This window comes from Python bivittatus, unplaced genomic scaffold, assembly GCF_059951505.1.
Source record: "Python bivittatus isolate LINGU-HERP-01145 unplaced genomic scaffold, Pbiv_v1 ctg000430_np1212, whole genome shotgun sequence".
In the NCBI taxonomy this organism is placed as follows: domain Eukaryota; kingdom Metazoa; phylum Chordata; class Lepidosauria; order Squamata; family Pythonidae; genus Python; species Python bivittatus.
The window spans coordinates 2,372,668-2,387,653 of NW_028277071.1; the positions used below are offsets into that span (position 1 = coordinate 2,372,668).

At 37.2% G+C, this 14,986-nt stretch overlaps 1 protein-coding gene across 1 annotated transcript in view; it reads left to right on the forward strand.

The window, feature by feature from the left end:
* The first annotated feature begins 140 nt into the window (after window positions 1-140).
* LOC148215255 (vomeronasal type-2 receptor 26-like) overlaps window positions 141-14,986 on the forward strand; it is a 33,460-nt gene continuing 18,614 nt past the window's right edge. The window contains exons 1-3 of the mRNA XM_088143950.1: window positions 141-427; window positions 533-758; window positions 1,736-1,802. Coding sequence (XP_088000076.1) covers window positions 141-427; window positions 533-758; window positions 1,736-1,802 — 580 coding nt within the window. The remainder of the gene's footprint in view (window positions 428-532; window positions 759-1,735; window positions 1,803-14,986) is intronic.

A 14,986-nucleotide genomic window follows, 5' to 3' on the forward strand; every position in this document is an offset into this window, starting at 1 on the left:
TACTGTTGCATGTTGGATGGACCTGGGTTGGGTTGATTTCTTTATATGAGGAAGATAGAGAGAGGTTCATTCAAAAGAGTCTTTCCATGTTTACAGAGAGAGGAATCTGCTTTGATTTTATAGAATGTATCCCCCAAATGATGTATGGAAGTGAAGCAGCTGAAATGATGGAAAAGGCAGATAAAGTATACAAAAAAATCATGGGGAGTACAGTCATTGCAGTGATCTTGAATGCTGAAATTTCAGGCATGGTGCCTTTGAGAGTAATGATCTATGTTTTAGATTCTGATGATATTCCAAAGGAGAGAAAAGCCAAAGTTTGGATCATGACAGCTCAGATGGAATTCACCTCCATTCTGATGCAAAGACAGCTCCCCATTGATTTTCTCTATGGTGCTCTTTCCTTTGCAATTCACTCAAAGGAGCTGTCAGGATTCCAACAATTTGTGCAGAAGAGAAACCCAAACCTTGAAAAAGAAGATGGCTTTATTAGGGATTTCTGGAAAGATGCATTTGAGTGCTCATTCTCCAGTGATCTTAAAGATGGGGATGCTGATAGGATCTGCACTGGAGAAGAGAAGCTGGAGACTCTTCCGAATTCTGTGTTTGAGACCACTATGGGTGGCCATAGCTACAGCATCTACAATGCGGTCTATGCTGTGGCACATGCGCTGAGGGCCATGCGCTCCTCCAAACCCAAAGGGGGTCGAATCATTGATGGAAGAAGATGGAAGCTGTTCCTTCAATCTCCATGGCAGGTAATGTTGGCTAATGCAAAATGTGTCAAGGTCCTCATATTATGTCCACAGTACCAGAGAAGGAGATTGTTTTGTTTTGTTTTATTTTTGCACTAAATAGGAAGGATATTTTAGAGATAGTTTTGAATGCTATTTACAAGTACTTTGCATTTTCACATGAAAGAAAAGAAAAATGGAAAAACCTATTATCTTTTTCCAATGTTATTTTAATGTTTAGGTCATTTGTGCAGTACCAGACAGAATTTGAACAAGAATTTCTTTAAAATATAGAGACAGTTAAAAGATACGTAACATATGAACCTTAGAAACTTTTTTATGTATGAAATGGCATATGCCAGAACTTAGCATTTAGAATTTAGCAATTTCAAATGTAAAACCTTGAAAGCTGCTTTGCTACTCAGCTGTACTATATTATTATTCTCCACCAACTTAATTTCGCAATGACTAAGACTCAAAGGAAATAAAAAGAGAGATGACAACAAATCTTGTGAAAACATGAATTAGGTTGAGTGGATACAAATTTGTCAATGAAGGAATTGACATGAAGGAAATTTCAATTTCAATTTGTTTTAAATTATCTTTTTTTTTTTAAAGTAACCCCTTAGTTGGAAGGAAACAGCATCTTGGCCTACAATTTTCTATGTTGGAGAATTTTATCTTGTCTACATTTTATGCCAGCAAACTGAATTCTCAATTCCTGAAATGCTCAGTTGATCAAAGCAAAGTGATCTGCCAGATTTCTCCCCTTTTCAATTTTGTACTAGAATTCTCAGCTGACAGTTTTTCAGCTGAAAAAAAGTTAGGCAACAGAGTAGAAAATGGATTTTGGAACACACTTCTTTTCTGATGTTAAACAGTGTAGATTGATGCAAAAGTTTACTTTCCATTGAGCATAGGCCAAACTGAAAGAACTGAGATTTGTCCAGATAATTCAAGGAATTCAGTTAATATTTCTATTTCTTTGTTTCTTCATTCAGCTCCACCATTATTTGCAGCACGTCTCATTTAACAACAGTGCTGGAGAACAGGTTTCTTTTGGCCCCAGTGGGAAATTAGTAACTGGATTTGATATTTTCAGTTGGGTCACATTCCCAAACAACTCCTTTCTGAGAGTCCAAGTTGGAAAGATCAACTCCATGGCTCTCCCAGACAATCTTCTCACCATTTCTGTGAAGGATGCTGTTTGGCCCCACATATTTAATCAGGTGTGTCTCATTTTTCACTTTTTATGAAATCATTTAGCCACTGATCCATGTCAATAAATGATTTTTTAAAAATCCAACAACACTTGGATTAAGCTATTCAGCAGCCTCAGACTAATTTTTTCTTTTGGATGCGATACGTACATAAACTACTAATATAAAACAGGTTGCTTAAGGCTTCAATACTCACAATATTTCTTTAGTTCCAATTCAAAGCTATTTTAGCATGCAGGATGTGTTTCTAACTATATTAGTAAAATAATGACACACTAGAAATGTATATCCCCTTCATGGATCACTGCCTTGTCGTGGCGAAGGGGCTTGCGTAACTCAGTGAAGCCATGAGCTATACCGTGCAGGGCCACCCAAGACGGACAGGTCATGACAGAGAGTTCTGACAAAATGTGGTCCACTGGAGAAGGAAATGGCAACCCACTCCAGTATCCTTGCCAAGAAAACCCCATGGACAATGTTAAAAGGCTAAAAGATATGACGCCGGAAGATGAGCCCCTCAGGTCGGAAGGTGCCCAATATGCTACTGGGGAAGAGCGGAGGGCAATTCCAAGTAGCTCCAGAAAGAGTGAAGCGGCTGGGCCAAAGCCGAAAGGACGTTCAGCTGTGGATGTATCTGGAAGCGAAAAGAAGGTCCGATGCTGTAAAGAACAATATTGTATAGGTACCTGGAATGTAAGATCTATGAACCAAGGCAAGCTGGATGTGGTCAAACATGAGATGACAAGATTGAACATCGACATCTTGGGAATCAGCGAACTGAAATGGATGGGAATGGGTGAATTTAATTCGGGTGACCATTATATCTACTACTGTGGGCAAGAAACCCTTAGAAGAAATGGAGTTGCACTCATAGTCAATAAGAGAGTGGGAAAGGCAGTAATGGGGTACAACCTCAAAAACGACAGAATGATCTCAGTGTGTATCCAAGGCAAACCATTCAATATCACAGTCATCCAAGTCTATGCCCCAACCACTGATGCTGAAGAAGCTGAAGTTGACCGCTTCTATGAAGACCTTCAACACCTTCTAGAACTAGCACCAAAAAAAGATGTCCTTTTCATCATAGGGGATTGGAATGCTAAAGTAGGAAGTCAAGGAGTAATCGGAATAACAGGCAAGTTTGGCCTTGGAGTACAAAATGAAGCAGGGCAAAGGCTAATAGAGTTCTGTCAAGAGAACAAGCTAGTCATAGCAAACACTCTTTTCCAACAACACAAGAGACGACTCTACACATCACCAGATGGTCAATACCGAAACCAGATTGATTATATACTTTGCAGCCAAAGATGGAGAAGCTCTATACAGACAGCAAAAACAAGACCAGGAGCTGACTGTGGCTTAGATCATGAGCTTCTTACTGCAAAATTTAGGCTTAAATTGAAGAATGTAGGGAAAACCACTAGACCACTCAGGTATGACTTAGATCATATTCCTTGTGAGTACACAGTGAAGGTGATGAGTAGATTTAGAGGATTAGATTTGGTAGACAGAGTGCCTGAAGAACTATGGACGGAGGTCCGTAACATTGTACAGGAGGCAGCAACTAAAACCATCCCAAAGAAAAAGAAATGTAAGAAAGCAAAATGGCTGTCTGATGAGGCTTTACAAATAGCTGTGGAAAGAAGGAATGCGAAAAGCAAGGGTGAAAGGGAAAGATATAAGCAACTGAATGCAGATTTCCAGAGAATAGCAAGGAGAGATAAGAAGGCCTTCTTAAATGAACAATGCAAAGAAATCGAGGAAAACAATAGAATGGGGAAGACTAGAGATCTCTACAAGAAAATTGGAGATATGAAAGGAATGTTTAGTGCAAAGATGGGCATGATAAAGGACAAAAAAGGCTGGGACCTAACAGAAGCAGAAGAGATTAAGAAAAGGTGGCAAGAATACACAGAAGAACTATACAAGAAAGATCTTAATGTCCCTGATGTCCACGCTGGTGTGATCACTGACCTTGAGCCAGACATCCTAGAGAGTGAAGTCTAAGTCTAGGCCTTAGGAAGCATTGCTAACAACAAAGCTAGTGGAGATGACAGTATTCCAGCTGAGTTATTTAAAATACTAAAAGATGATGGTGTTAAAGTGCTGCACTCAATATGCCAGCAAGTTTGGAAAACGCAACAGTGGCCACGGGTTTGGAAAAGGTCAGTTTATGTTCCAATTCCAAAGAAGGGCAAAGCCAAAGAATGCTCAAACTATCGCACAATTGCACTCATTTCACATGCTAGCAAGGTTATGCTCAAAATCCTACAAGCTAGGCTTCAGCAATACATGAACCGAGAACTACCAGATGGGTTACGAAGCTGGGTTACGAAGAGGCAGAGGAACTAGAGATCAAATCACCAACATTCGCTGGATCACGGAGAAAGCACGAGAGTTCCAGAAAAATATCTACTTCTGCTTCATTGACTATGCAAAAGCCTTTGATTGTGTGGATCACAACAAACTGTGGCAAATTCTTAAAGAGATGGGAGTACCAGACCACCTTACCTGTCTCCTGAGAAATCTGTATGCGGGCCAAGAAGCAACAGTGAGAACCGGTCATGGAGCAACTGATTGGTTCAAAATAGGGAAAGGTGTACGACAAGGCTGTATACTGTCACCCTGCTTATTTAACCTATATGCAGAGTACATCATGAGAAATGCCAGGCTGGAAGAATCACAAGCCGGAATTAAGATTGCAGGGAGAATCATCAACAACCTCAGATATGCAGACAATACCACCCTAATGGCAGAAAGTGAAGAAGAACTAAAGAGCCTCTTGATGAGGGTGAAAGAGGAGAGTGCAAAAGCTGGCTTGAAACTCAACATAAAAAAAACTAAGATCATGGCATCTGGACCCATCAATTCCTGGCAAATAGAAGGGGTAGAAATGGAAGCAGTAACAGACTTCATTTATTTGGGCTCCAAGATCACCGCAGACGGAGACTGCAGCCATGAAATTAAAAGACGCTTGCTCCTTGGGAGGAAAGCTATGGCAAGCCTAGATAGCATATTAAAAAGCAGAGACGTCACCTTGCCGACAAAGATCCGCATAGTCAAAGCTATGGTTTTTCCAGTAGTAATGTATGGCTGTGAGAGCTGGACCATAAAAAAGGCCGAGCGCCGAAGAATTGATGCCTTTGAACTGTGGTGCTGGAGAAGACTCTTGAGAGTCCCCTGGACTGCTAGGAGGTCAAACCAGTCAATCTTAAAGGAAATCAACCCTGATTGCTCATTGGAAGGATCAATAATGAAACTCAAGCTCAGATATTTTGGTCACCTAATGCGAAGAGAGATCTCTTTGGAGAAGACCCTGATGCTGGGAAAGATTGAAGGCAAAAGGAGAAGAGGACGGCAGAAGATGAGATGGTTAGATAGCATCACTGAAGCAATGAGCATGAAATTGAGCAAACTCAGGGAGGCAGTGAAGGACAGGAAGGCCTGGCGCAATATGGTTCATGGGGTCACGAAGAGTCGGACACGACTTAACGACTAAACAACAACCCCTGAAATGGATGAAATAGGGAGCAGAAACTCTTTGTTTTTGAAATATATAACAAAAACAAAGAGCTTCTGCTGGAGATTCTATCTGTCTATCTAGCTAACTAGTTATGCTAATTCAAATGGTGTAATATGATTGCATACTATCCATAAAAGTCATTTTAAAAAAGGGGGTGAGCAGATATTTTTTAAAAATAAAACATGGAACAGTCAATGAGGGAAGGAATATAACATAGAAAACTGCTTTCTGACCTGATTCCACATTTCTAAGTGAGAATTCTGAAGATGATTTATAAATGGCATCATACCCCAATTCAGTTTAATAATTTCACAGAATCATATTCCCCAAATTGTTGAGTCTGTGGACAAAAAGGAACTCTTGTTTATCTTTGGTGGATGTGCCCTAAAGTAAGCATCTTTTGGAAACAGGTGAGTGAGGCAATGATCACTATTATCTGCAAATCATTTAAGAGAAGACCAAAATCCATTTCTTCTCAATCTGTTCCAGGCTTCAAACAAGCCAACAAAATCCCAAAAACTTAGTTACTCTGTTAGTAGCAGCCAGATTGAAAATAGTTCATTTTTGAAAATCAGATAGCTGCAATGAAAAGTTCATAAAAGTTGATTATGGAGTCCAGCAATGTCCACTGAGGACATGGCAAACTGATATCCTCAGCAGAGAGGGATAACATTACAGCTGAAAATGATGGCCGGATGCTGGATCTGGAGCACTTAATTCTCTCTGGAGAAAGGAGAGATTACCCTTATGTACTTCAGATGGCTGCTTTTTGTGAGTAGATCACAGGAACTGAGGTTTTTGTGGCTGGCTGGTGAATGGCTGGGAGTCGTGGGAATCCATTGAGGCTATATGGACACAAGGTTCAACCAAGGATCATCTCTTAATCACGTTGAACTTAATTTTCTTACATTGGTTTTTAAAGATTGAGAAACTTCGGAATGCAAGTTTTATTGGATTCACCAGATGAGTTTTCTTCAATCCTTAAAGAAAGAAGTTTTAACTGTGAGTTTAGGGATTTGCAAAAAAATAAAAAATAAAATAAAATATATACATATACATACATACATACATACATACATACATATATATATATATAATTTTTTTTTCTTTTTTTGCAAATCCCTAAACTCGCGGTTAAAACTTCTTTCTTAAAGGAGATATATATATATATACACACACACACACATACATACAGCAAAAGGGTGATTAGATCATTAATTTTAGAAAGTTTTAAATGGATTAATGGTCCATATGGACTTGAATTAAGACTTTGAAATTAACTATAAGAATCCTTCCTGTAGGAAACTGCCTATGTTAATACATTTAAAAAAAAAACTGATAAGATGACTTTGAAGGTTGGACACTAGAGGGTGCCAGAAGGAAATAAATGCATCAATGGATCCATTGAGAGAGATTTACCAAGATTGGGTTCAGAAATTAATTTTAAAGTTATCTGCTATTGTAGATAGACTAGATGGTGTCACCAAAGAGGAACAAGTTTCATCAGAAAAGATTGAAATTGATTTAAATGTGGTTTTAAAAATGACAGCCTATAAGCAGGAGATGGAAAAAGATGAAATATTGGATATATAAAAAGATGAAATACTGGATACATAAAGGAAGCCAGCTGAAAAAGACATACAAATACTAAACCAGAAGGGTGACATGGATAACCTTTTTATACTGGATTTACAAAAGGGACTTGTTAAAGTTATCAATGACTTTGTGAGAAGAGACAAAGAGAACGTGAAAAGAAAGCAGATGTTAGGACATTATTTGAAGGGACAAAAGATTGTAGGGAGGATGGGGAAAGAATATGAAGTCAGTTTATCTGATCAAAGTTAAAATAGATGGGCTGTTATCTCTGGTAATTCTTAATAGATTTTTGCTGATTAGGGCCAGATGATGATGTTTTAAAGATTTGGTTTATCTATAAGAGATGAGATATGGGAAAGAGAATTCATTTGTTGCATTTTAAGTGCATTTGATCAAGACTAATATAGTGTTAGGGGACGCGGTGGTGCAGCGACTTAATGACACTGAAAGTTGCCGGCCAGAAATGGTCGATGCTTCAGCGGTTCGAGTCCAGCCTTCGTGTTAGCAGGGTGAGCTCCTGTTTCCTCCCCAGTTCCTGTAAACCCAACAGTTCGAAAACTCACGTGAGCAGATAAATGGGTACTCTCACTCCGGTGGGAGGAAAAATGCTGGTGGCACCTTGCAAAAAAGGAGTCGGGAGCAGTTGCCGGTAAGTGCAAAAAACCACGCGTGCCCGAAAAGGGCGCGAAAGCAACGGAAACCCCGCCTCCTGCGCTTGCCAGCTGGGCTCTGCTCTAGGAAGGAGGCACTGGCAAACCACTTCCGAAACACTGCAAAAGGACTCGTCCAAGCAGTCACTGCAGAGTCGGTAACGACTGAGTGCAGATTAAATATATATATATATATATATATATATATATATATATATATATATATATAGTGTTAAAATAATGCTGCTATTTTTGGTAATTTTTATTGGATTTTTACTGACTATGTTTGAAATATGAGGTTTGGGGGCTTTATTTAAAGATAGAAAATGAGATATAAATGTAAAAGGAAGGATTTTAAGTGGGATTATTAGTTTTAGTTTGTAATAGATATATTGTTATTTCTGATAACCTTTAATGGACTTTTGCTGGTGAGGATAGAATGATGAGGCTTTAAAGATTTGTTTATAGGATGAACAGATGGTTTGTTGTATTTTAAGAGATGGTGATAAATTGTTCAATTTACTTATACTTGCTGGGACAAAAGAAAAGGTTATCTTTTTTCTTTCTTTTCTTTTTTCTTCTTTTTCTGTACTTTTAATTTTTTAATTTTTTTTATCTTTTTAAGTTTACATTAGTTTTATCCATATCATGCCATTTTTAATAAAATTATTATGAAAAAGTTCATAAAAGTTAAAATAAAATATGGCATTGGCATCAATGGAAAAGTAAGCACATCAGTAGCATCATTTCATACATTTTATTAGAAAAGACAATAAAGATAAGATTCTTCTGTCATTTAATCTGTTGATATCATGGTAGTCTTTTTTTTTTTTAATATAATTAATTATTAATTATTTTGTATACTTACTCTGTATGAACTTCACCACATTGTACCAAGCATAGAAAGAGCTCTTGGTAAGAGTAGGAACCCACTCACCTACCCACTAGGGAAAAAAAGAAAAGAATCTCAAGGAAAGCATGTTCCACGGGCTCCAGAGTTAAAAATTCTCCCATACCAGCTTCTGGTACTGATTTCCCTGGAACAGATTTTTGGAATACTAGATTTGGCACAATCACACCATTAGTGTGATGGGTGTGAGATAAGAAACAGTTAAGGCAGTGTTTCTCAAACCTCAGCAACTTGAAGAGGTGTCAATTTCAACTCCCAACTTCAACATCCTAGCTGGGGAATTCTGGGAGTTGAAGTCCACACCTCTTCAAGTTGCTGAGGCTTGAGAAACACTGAGTTAAGGGATTCAATAGTGAATTTAAAACAGAAGAAAGCTGGACAATGGAACACTACAGTTTGGATTAGGATATGAAGAGTTTGGGTATGTATAACTGATGAAATGAACATTCCCAAAATATAAACTCTTCATGTAAAAGAATTCTGATTTTATTTATTAACAGGCATTACCTCTTTCCATCTGTAATAAGAAATGTCCTTTTGGCCATAGCAAAGTAAAAGTGGAAGGGAAATTACCTTGCTGCTATAACTGTAGGCTGTGTCCAGAAGGGAAGATAGCTGATCAAATGGGTAAGTAAAGGAATATATTGAATATATCAGTGATTTAATAAATATAAATGGGGGCTGAATTTTTAATCAATATTATGGTGACTGAAAATCTTGAACTGCACCTCAAGTTGTGTAGTTTAGCTATGAAAAACTTGAATTACGTGTTAATAGTTCAGTCAGATATTTGATGCTACAACCAATCAGTTCACTCTAAACAGTATAATTTTCGTTAAGGATCAATACATTTCTCAGATTTGGATTGTCTCTTCTTATGTTTCCTTGAAGCATTATAAATAGCTTTGCAGGAAACCAATGCTTAGTGGTAGACAATCCACAATGCTTCCTTTGTATCATCTTTTTGGAAATAAAGGTAACTTTGCATGAAGCTCAAATCTAATAATTCTATCCATGCAACATTTTCCTCTTGTTTCTACTCTTTTTACTTCCTATTCTATCCAGTCTCCCTTCATGTGGGCTATAATAGAAAGGAAAAGTATCATATTCAGATTTAGAGATAGCTGAATAACTCAGGGCATCCTGAAACAGAACACTGCAACAGAATATACATTGCATTACGAATTATTTTAAGAAAAAATAATATGAATCCCTAAGTAAGTCACAGTAGCTTAGTGGATCAAGTCTGTGATTAATTCTTCATGCTTAAAATCAACAGAGTTTCTGTGAGCAGTTTTGTTTTGTTCTTCTCCCCCCAGACTTAGATGATTGTTTCCCATGTGCAGAGAATCAATATCCAAACAAGGATCGGGATAGTTGCCTTCAAAAAAGTATAACTTACTTGTCTTTCCAAGAGCCTTTGGGCATTTCCTTAGTAGTGATCGCAGTCTCCTTTTCTGTCATCTCAGCTGTGGTGCTGGGGATCTTCATTAAACACCAGGACACCCCCATAGTCAAAGCCAACAACAGGAACCTCACCTACATTCTTCTCATTGCTCTCCTCCTCTCCTTCCTTTGCCCTTTGCTCTTCATTGGCCAACCTGACCAAGTGAAGTGTTCCATGAGACAAACTGCTTTTGGCATCATCTTCTCTATAGCCCTTTCTTGTATATTGGGTAAAACAACTATAGTAGTTCTTGCTTTCATGGCCACTAAGCCAGGCTCCAAAATAAGGAAGTGGGTGGGGAAAAGGCTGGCCAACACTATTGTCCTATTTTGCTCCCTAGCACAATTCACCATTTGTGTAGTGTGGTTGGCAATTTCTCCCCCATTCCCAGATTCTGACATGCACTCCATGGCTGAAGAAATTGTCCTGCAATGTAATGAAGGTTCAACCACAGTGTTTTATTTTGTCCTTGGCTTTATGGGGTTCTTGACTGCTATCAGCTTCACCGTGGCCTTCCTAGCTAGGAATTTACCTGACAGCTTCAATGAAGCCAAATTTATCACCTTCAGCATGTTGGTCTTTTGTAGTGTCTGGGTTTCATTTGTTCCCACCTATCTGAGCACCAAGGGGAAATACATGGTAGCTGTGGAGATCTTCTCTATTTTGGCTTCTGCAGCTGGATTACTGGGCTGTATCTTTTCCCCCAAAAGCTATATCATTATTCTGAGACCTGATTTAAATAAAAAGAATCAACTAATAAAGAAATGAAACTGCTTTTTATAGGAGACCCTTTGAATTAAGTCAGATTGATTACTTCCAGCATGTTCAGTTTTTGCAGTTTGGGGTTCTGCATTTGTCCCTCATATTGGCACATCAATGGGACATAGAAAGCAGTAACTGTGACTATCTCTTCCAAGTTCACTTCAGAATCTAGACAGTTGCTTCTCATCTTTTCTTTCAAATTTTAGATAATTATCCTGAGCCCTAATCAGAATAAAAGGGAATGGCTAATCAAGAAAATACTGAATGAAAAACAGTTTTTAATCTCATAATGTGCACTAAAAGGGTTTGTGTCCTGCAACCCATAAACTTTATAACACCCCTGCCAAAAAAGAAAGGAAAACCCTCTTCTCTATCACCAATAACATTGAAACATCCTGAGTGTGGGTGGGACCCACAGTTTATTGTCTTTTTTGTTTTGAGATGCTGTTAGGAAAAAAACTAATGCATAATATTTGTGATGTATCTGCCATTTAAATCCCTCCCAATATTCTCCCTTAATGATTATTTAAATGTACAGGAAAATTCCCACTAATATCCCCTGCCCAAATCTGAAAATTTGTGAGATCTTTTGGTGTAGTTGGTATGGTTGTGGACTGGAAACCAATGGGTTCTAGTCCTCCCTTAAGCACGAAAGCCTTGGTGATATGCTGTTGAGGAAAGAAGTTGGTTGAACATGGTGTTTGAGAATTGGTTCTTGGCTACCCTGATGTAATTCACCTTGTTCAGGATGACAACTGCCCCACCTTTGACAGCTTGTGTAATTATGTTATCACTGTCATTCTTCTGTCTTGGATGACATCTCATTCTGCACTGCTGAATTTACTATTTATAGTGTGATAAAGTTAAGGTTAACGTGGATTTTAAGAATCATTTTATTAGATGTGTCATTTTGAGAATTTGAATAGATATAAACCTAGACTGAGTCTGAAAATACCCTTATGGTTATCCCCACAAGAAGCATTTTATAAGAAAGAATGGTAACTAAGCAGAAATGGTTAACTTACAGTGATATCCCTAATATTCATCAAGGAGAAATTAAAATCAAGAGAGGACTTGACATCTCAAGGACATTCATGCCACTGGTTTTCATATGTACAACTTGGAGAAGGATTTAAAGTTGATTAAAAATACATGGTTTTGAACAAAACAAAGCTATTTTGAAACTGAATTGTGTACCAATGATGAACACCTTATTGCGAAAATGTATACGCTTTTGTTGAGATTTGAAAAAGATGAACAAGTTAAAGACTGAATGATAAAAAGGGCTAAACATTTTGGACATAATATACAAATGGATCAATGGGAAAATATGTGGAAGAAAAGGTTAAAATTTACACTGTTATAATTTGAAGGAGAATTTCTATAAAATGATGTATAGAAGGTATTTGCCACCAGACAGATGATCCAAAATGTATAAAGGGATTTCAAATATATGTTGGAAATGTGAACAACATGAAGGGAATTTTTATAATTTTGGTGGATCTGTAATAAGGTTAAAATGTTTGACCCAAATTCATATATCAATTCAGAAGATCTTGAAGGTCAATATACAATTAAAACCAGAGGCTTTCCTTTTGGGACTGATGGATATATAATTGGAAAAAGCTCATGGACCTTTGTTTTTATATATGATAACAGCAGCTAGACTTTTATATGCTCAAAGGTGGAAAGACTCAACATTACTCACAATGGAAGAATGGATCATGAAGATGATGGAGTTAGCTGATCTGGCAAAATTGACAGCTTTGCTTAGAGAAAAACACTGACTAACTTTAATGCCAATTGGAAGCTCCTTTTGGGCTTTTTGCAGGAGACAGGAAAAAAAAATGAAATTATTATTTATGGATTTGATGATGACTTAAAATAATAGGTTATACAAAATATGTATGTTAAGATGTAGTTTTAGAGTAAGAGGTTACTATATCATATAGGAAGTTTGTTTCTTAACATATTTTAATTAATTAATTATTATTTATCTATTTTAATTAATGTTTGTTCTGTTCTTACTGTAAACCACCAAAGTCACTCCACAGTGAGATGGGCGGTGACAAATCTGAAATATAACTAAATAAATAAATACGATTTATCTATATATGCTGTATAAGAAGTCGGAAGTCATTTTTTTGTAATTTTTTTCTCTTTTCTTTACTTTTCATCATCTTTGTATTCTTTCTTTACCTTATCTCTAACTCTCTTGTTTTCTAATTTTCTCTTTGATTATTAGTTCTTGTTTGCTTTTATCTGTATGTTTTTTATAACTTAATAAAGTTCTTATTAAAAAAAAAGAAAGAAACATGGGACCTACTGTTTCATCTCTAAATAGCCATAGCTTATATTGAGATGATTATATTCAGAACACTACTGTTAATTTTTCTTCCTACAGTGATGTGCATTTCTCCTGTTCTTAATTTCAATATCAGTGATCCTCTTCCAATTGTTCACAATTATTATCTGTCCGGAGACCTCATCATTGCTGCCATTATTTTTCAGCTCTTTTTCACAGTGGCTTTCCTTACTAGGAATTATGTGACAGCTTCAATGAAGCCACATTTATCACCTTCAACATGTTGGTTTTTTAGAGTGCCTGGGTGTCATCTGTTCCAAGTTATTTAAGCACAAAAGGCAAATACATGCTGTGGAGATTTTCTCCATTTTGACTTCAGTAGCTGGATTACTGGGCTGCATTTTTTCTCCCAAATGCTATATCATTATTCAGAGACTTGATTTGAATAAGAAGGAGCAACTAACAAAGAAATGAAAGGGTTGTTCTTGGGTTTTTTTTGTCAGACACCTTGAATGAAGCTAAATTCATTACTTCACCATGTTGGTATTTTTGGTTGTGTTTGGTCTCCTCTGTTCCATCACATCAGAACACCAAGGTGATAGGCATGGTGCTAACTATGAAGAATTTTTCTGAATGTACACAGCAGCTCTGCATCTTTTCTTTTCACTATTAGATAAGAGTGTGAGCCCAAATCTTGATAACAAGAAATAGCTAATAAAGAAAATGCTTGAAATTTGTTTTTAATGTTCTAATGTGCACTAATCTCCTAACAAAGGGTTTGGCAACTTGAAGCTTATGAGCTTCATTATCTCTCCTTTTAATCTCTTCTGTATCACCCATAACACCCAAAGTATCCCTGGAGTTGGTGGTGCCAAAAATCTCTTCTTGTTTGTTTTGATGGGACATTAAAAATTTACCTTATATTTCAACCACTCCCAATATCCCACAATCTCTCTCTCTCTCTCTCTCTCTCTCTTTCCCTTTAGGGGAAAATACCACTCACAACTCCTCTCCCAAATCTAAAACAAAAGTTTCAACACAGTAACTGTCCCCATGCTGTTTTCAGAAGAAATAACAACAATCACTGCTACAGCGAGACATTTTCTGCCAGTACAAAGCTGAAGATTAAGAAGAGATGCTTCAGAAAATAGGGATGAACAGGACAATCTGACATTGGAGGTGAAGTTCAGAATCTTCTTCCTCTTCTGTCTTGTAGGCATCTCCCTTTTTAAAAAATGTAGGATATCATCTCTGCCCATCTCCCTCACTGATTCTTTACCCCACTTCTCCAGATATGATATCACTCTTTCTGGAATTCCACTGGATTTGTAAACATGTTATTTATAGTTAAAAACCTGTTGTTTTGATTACATCCAAAATTTTTATGATGTTGCTGTATAATTGAAAAAGTATAAAAATAGGTGCAAAGGAGGAGGTTCTGACGTTATGGAGGCAAAGCAAAGGTTTACTCTTTCGCAAAGCAGAATGTGTTTGTTTTTGTTTATAAATTAATGTTCTCTGGCCACCCTTGTTTCCGTATGCCTCACAAGGACTAACACTACAGAATAACCCTTTGAAACAACATAGAAATCCAAAATAGGGTTGAGGAGAAATACACAACAATAATAATTTCTGAATTTCAGAAGTGGGCTGATAGGATGTCTTAGTCTAGGGACTGAAAAGAAAAGGTTTTAGGAGTGTTGTGGGTTCTTTCTACAACCAATCAGAATTCACCCAGAAAAGCACTGGAAAAGGCTGGAGAAGACTTTGTTGTACAAAACAAAGATATTTTTGTACATTTCTTCACCTATTTTAGAAACAAATATCTCACTGCCAACA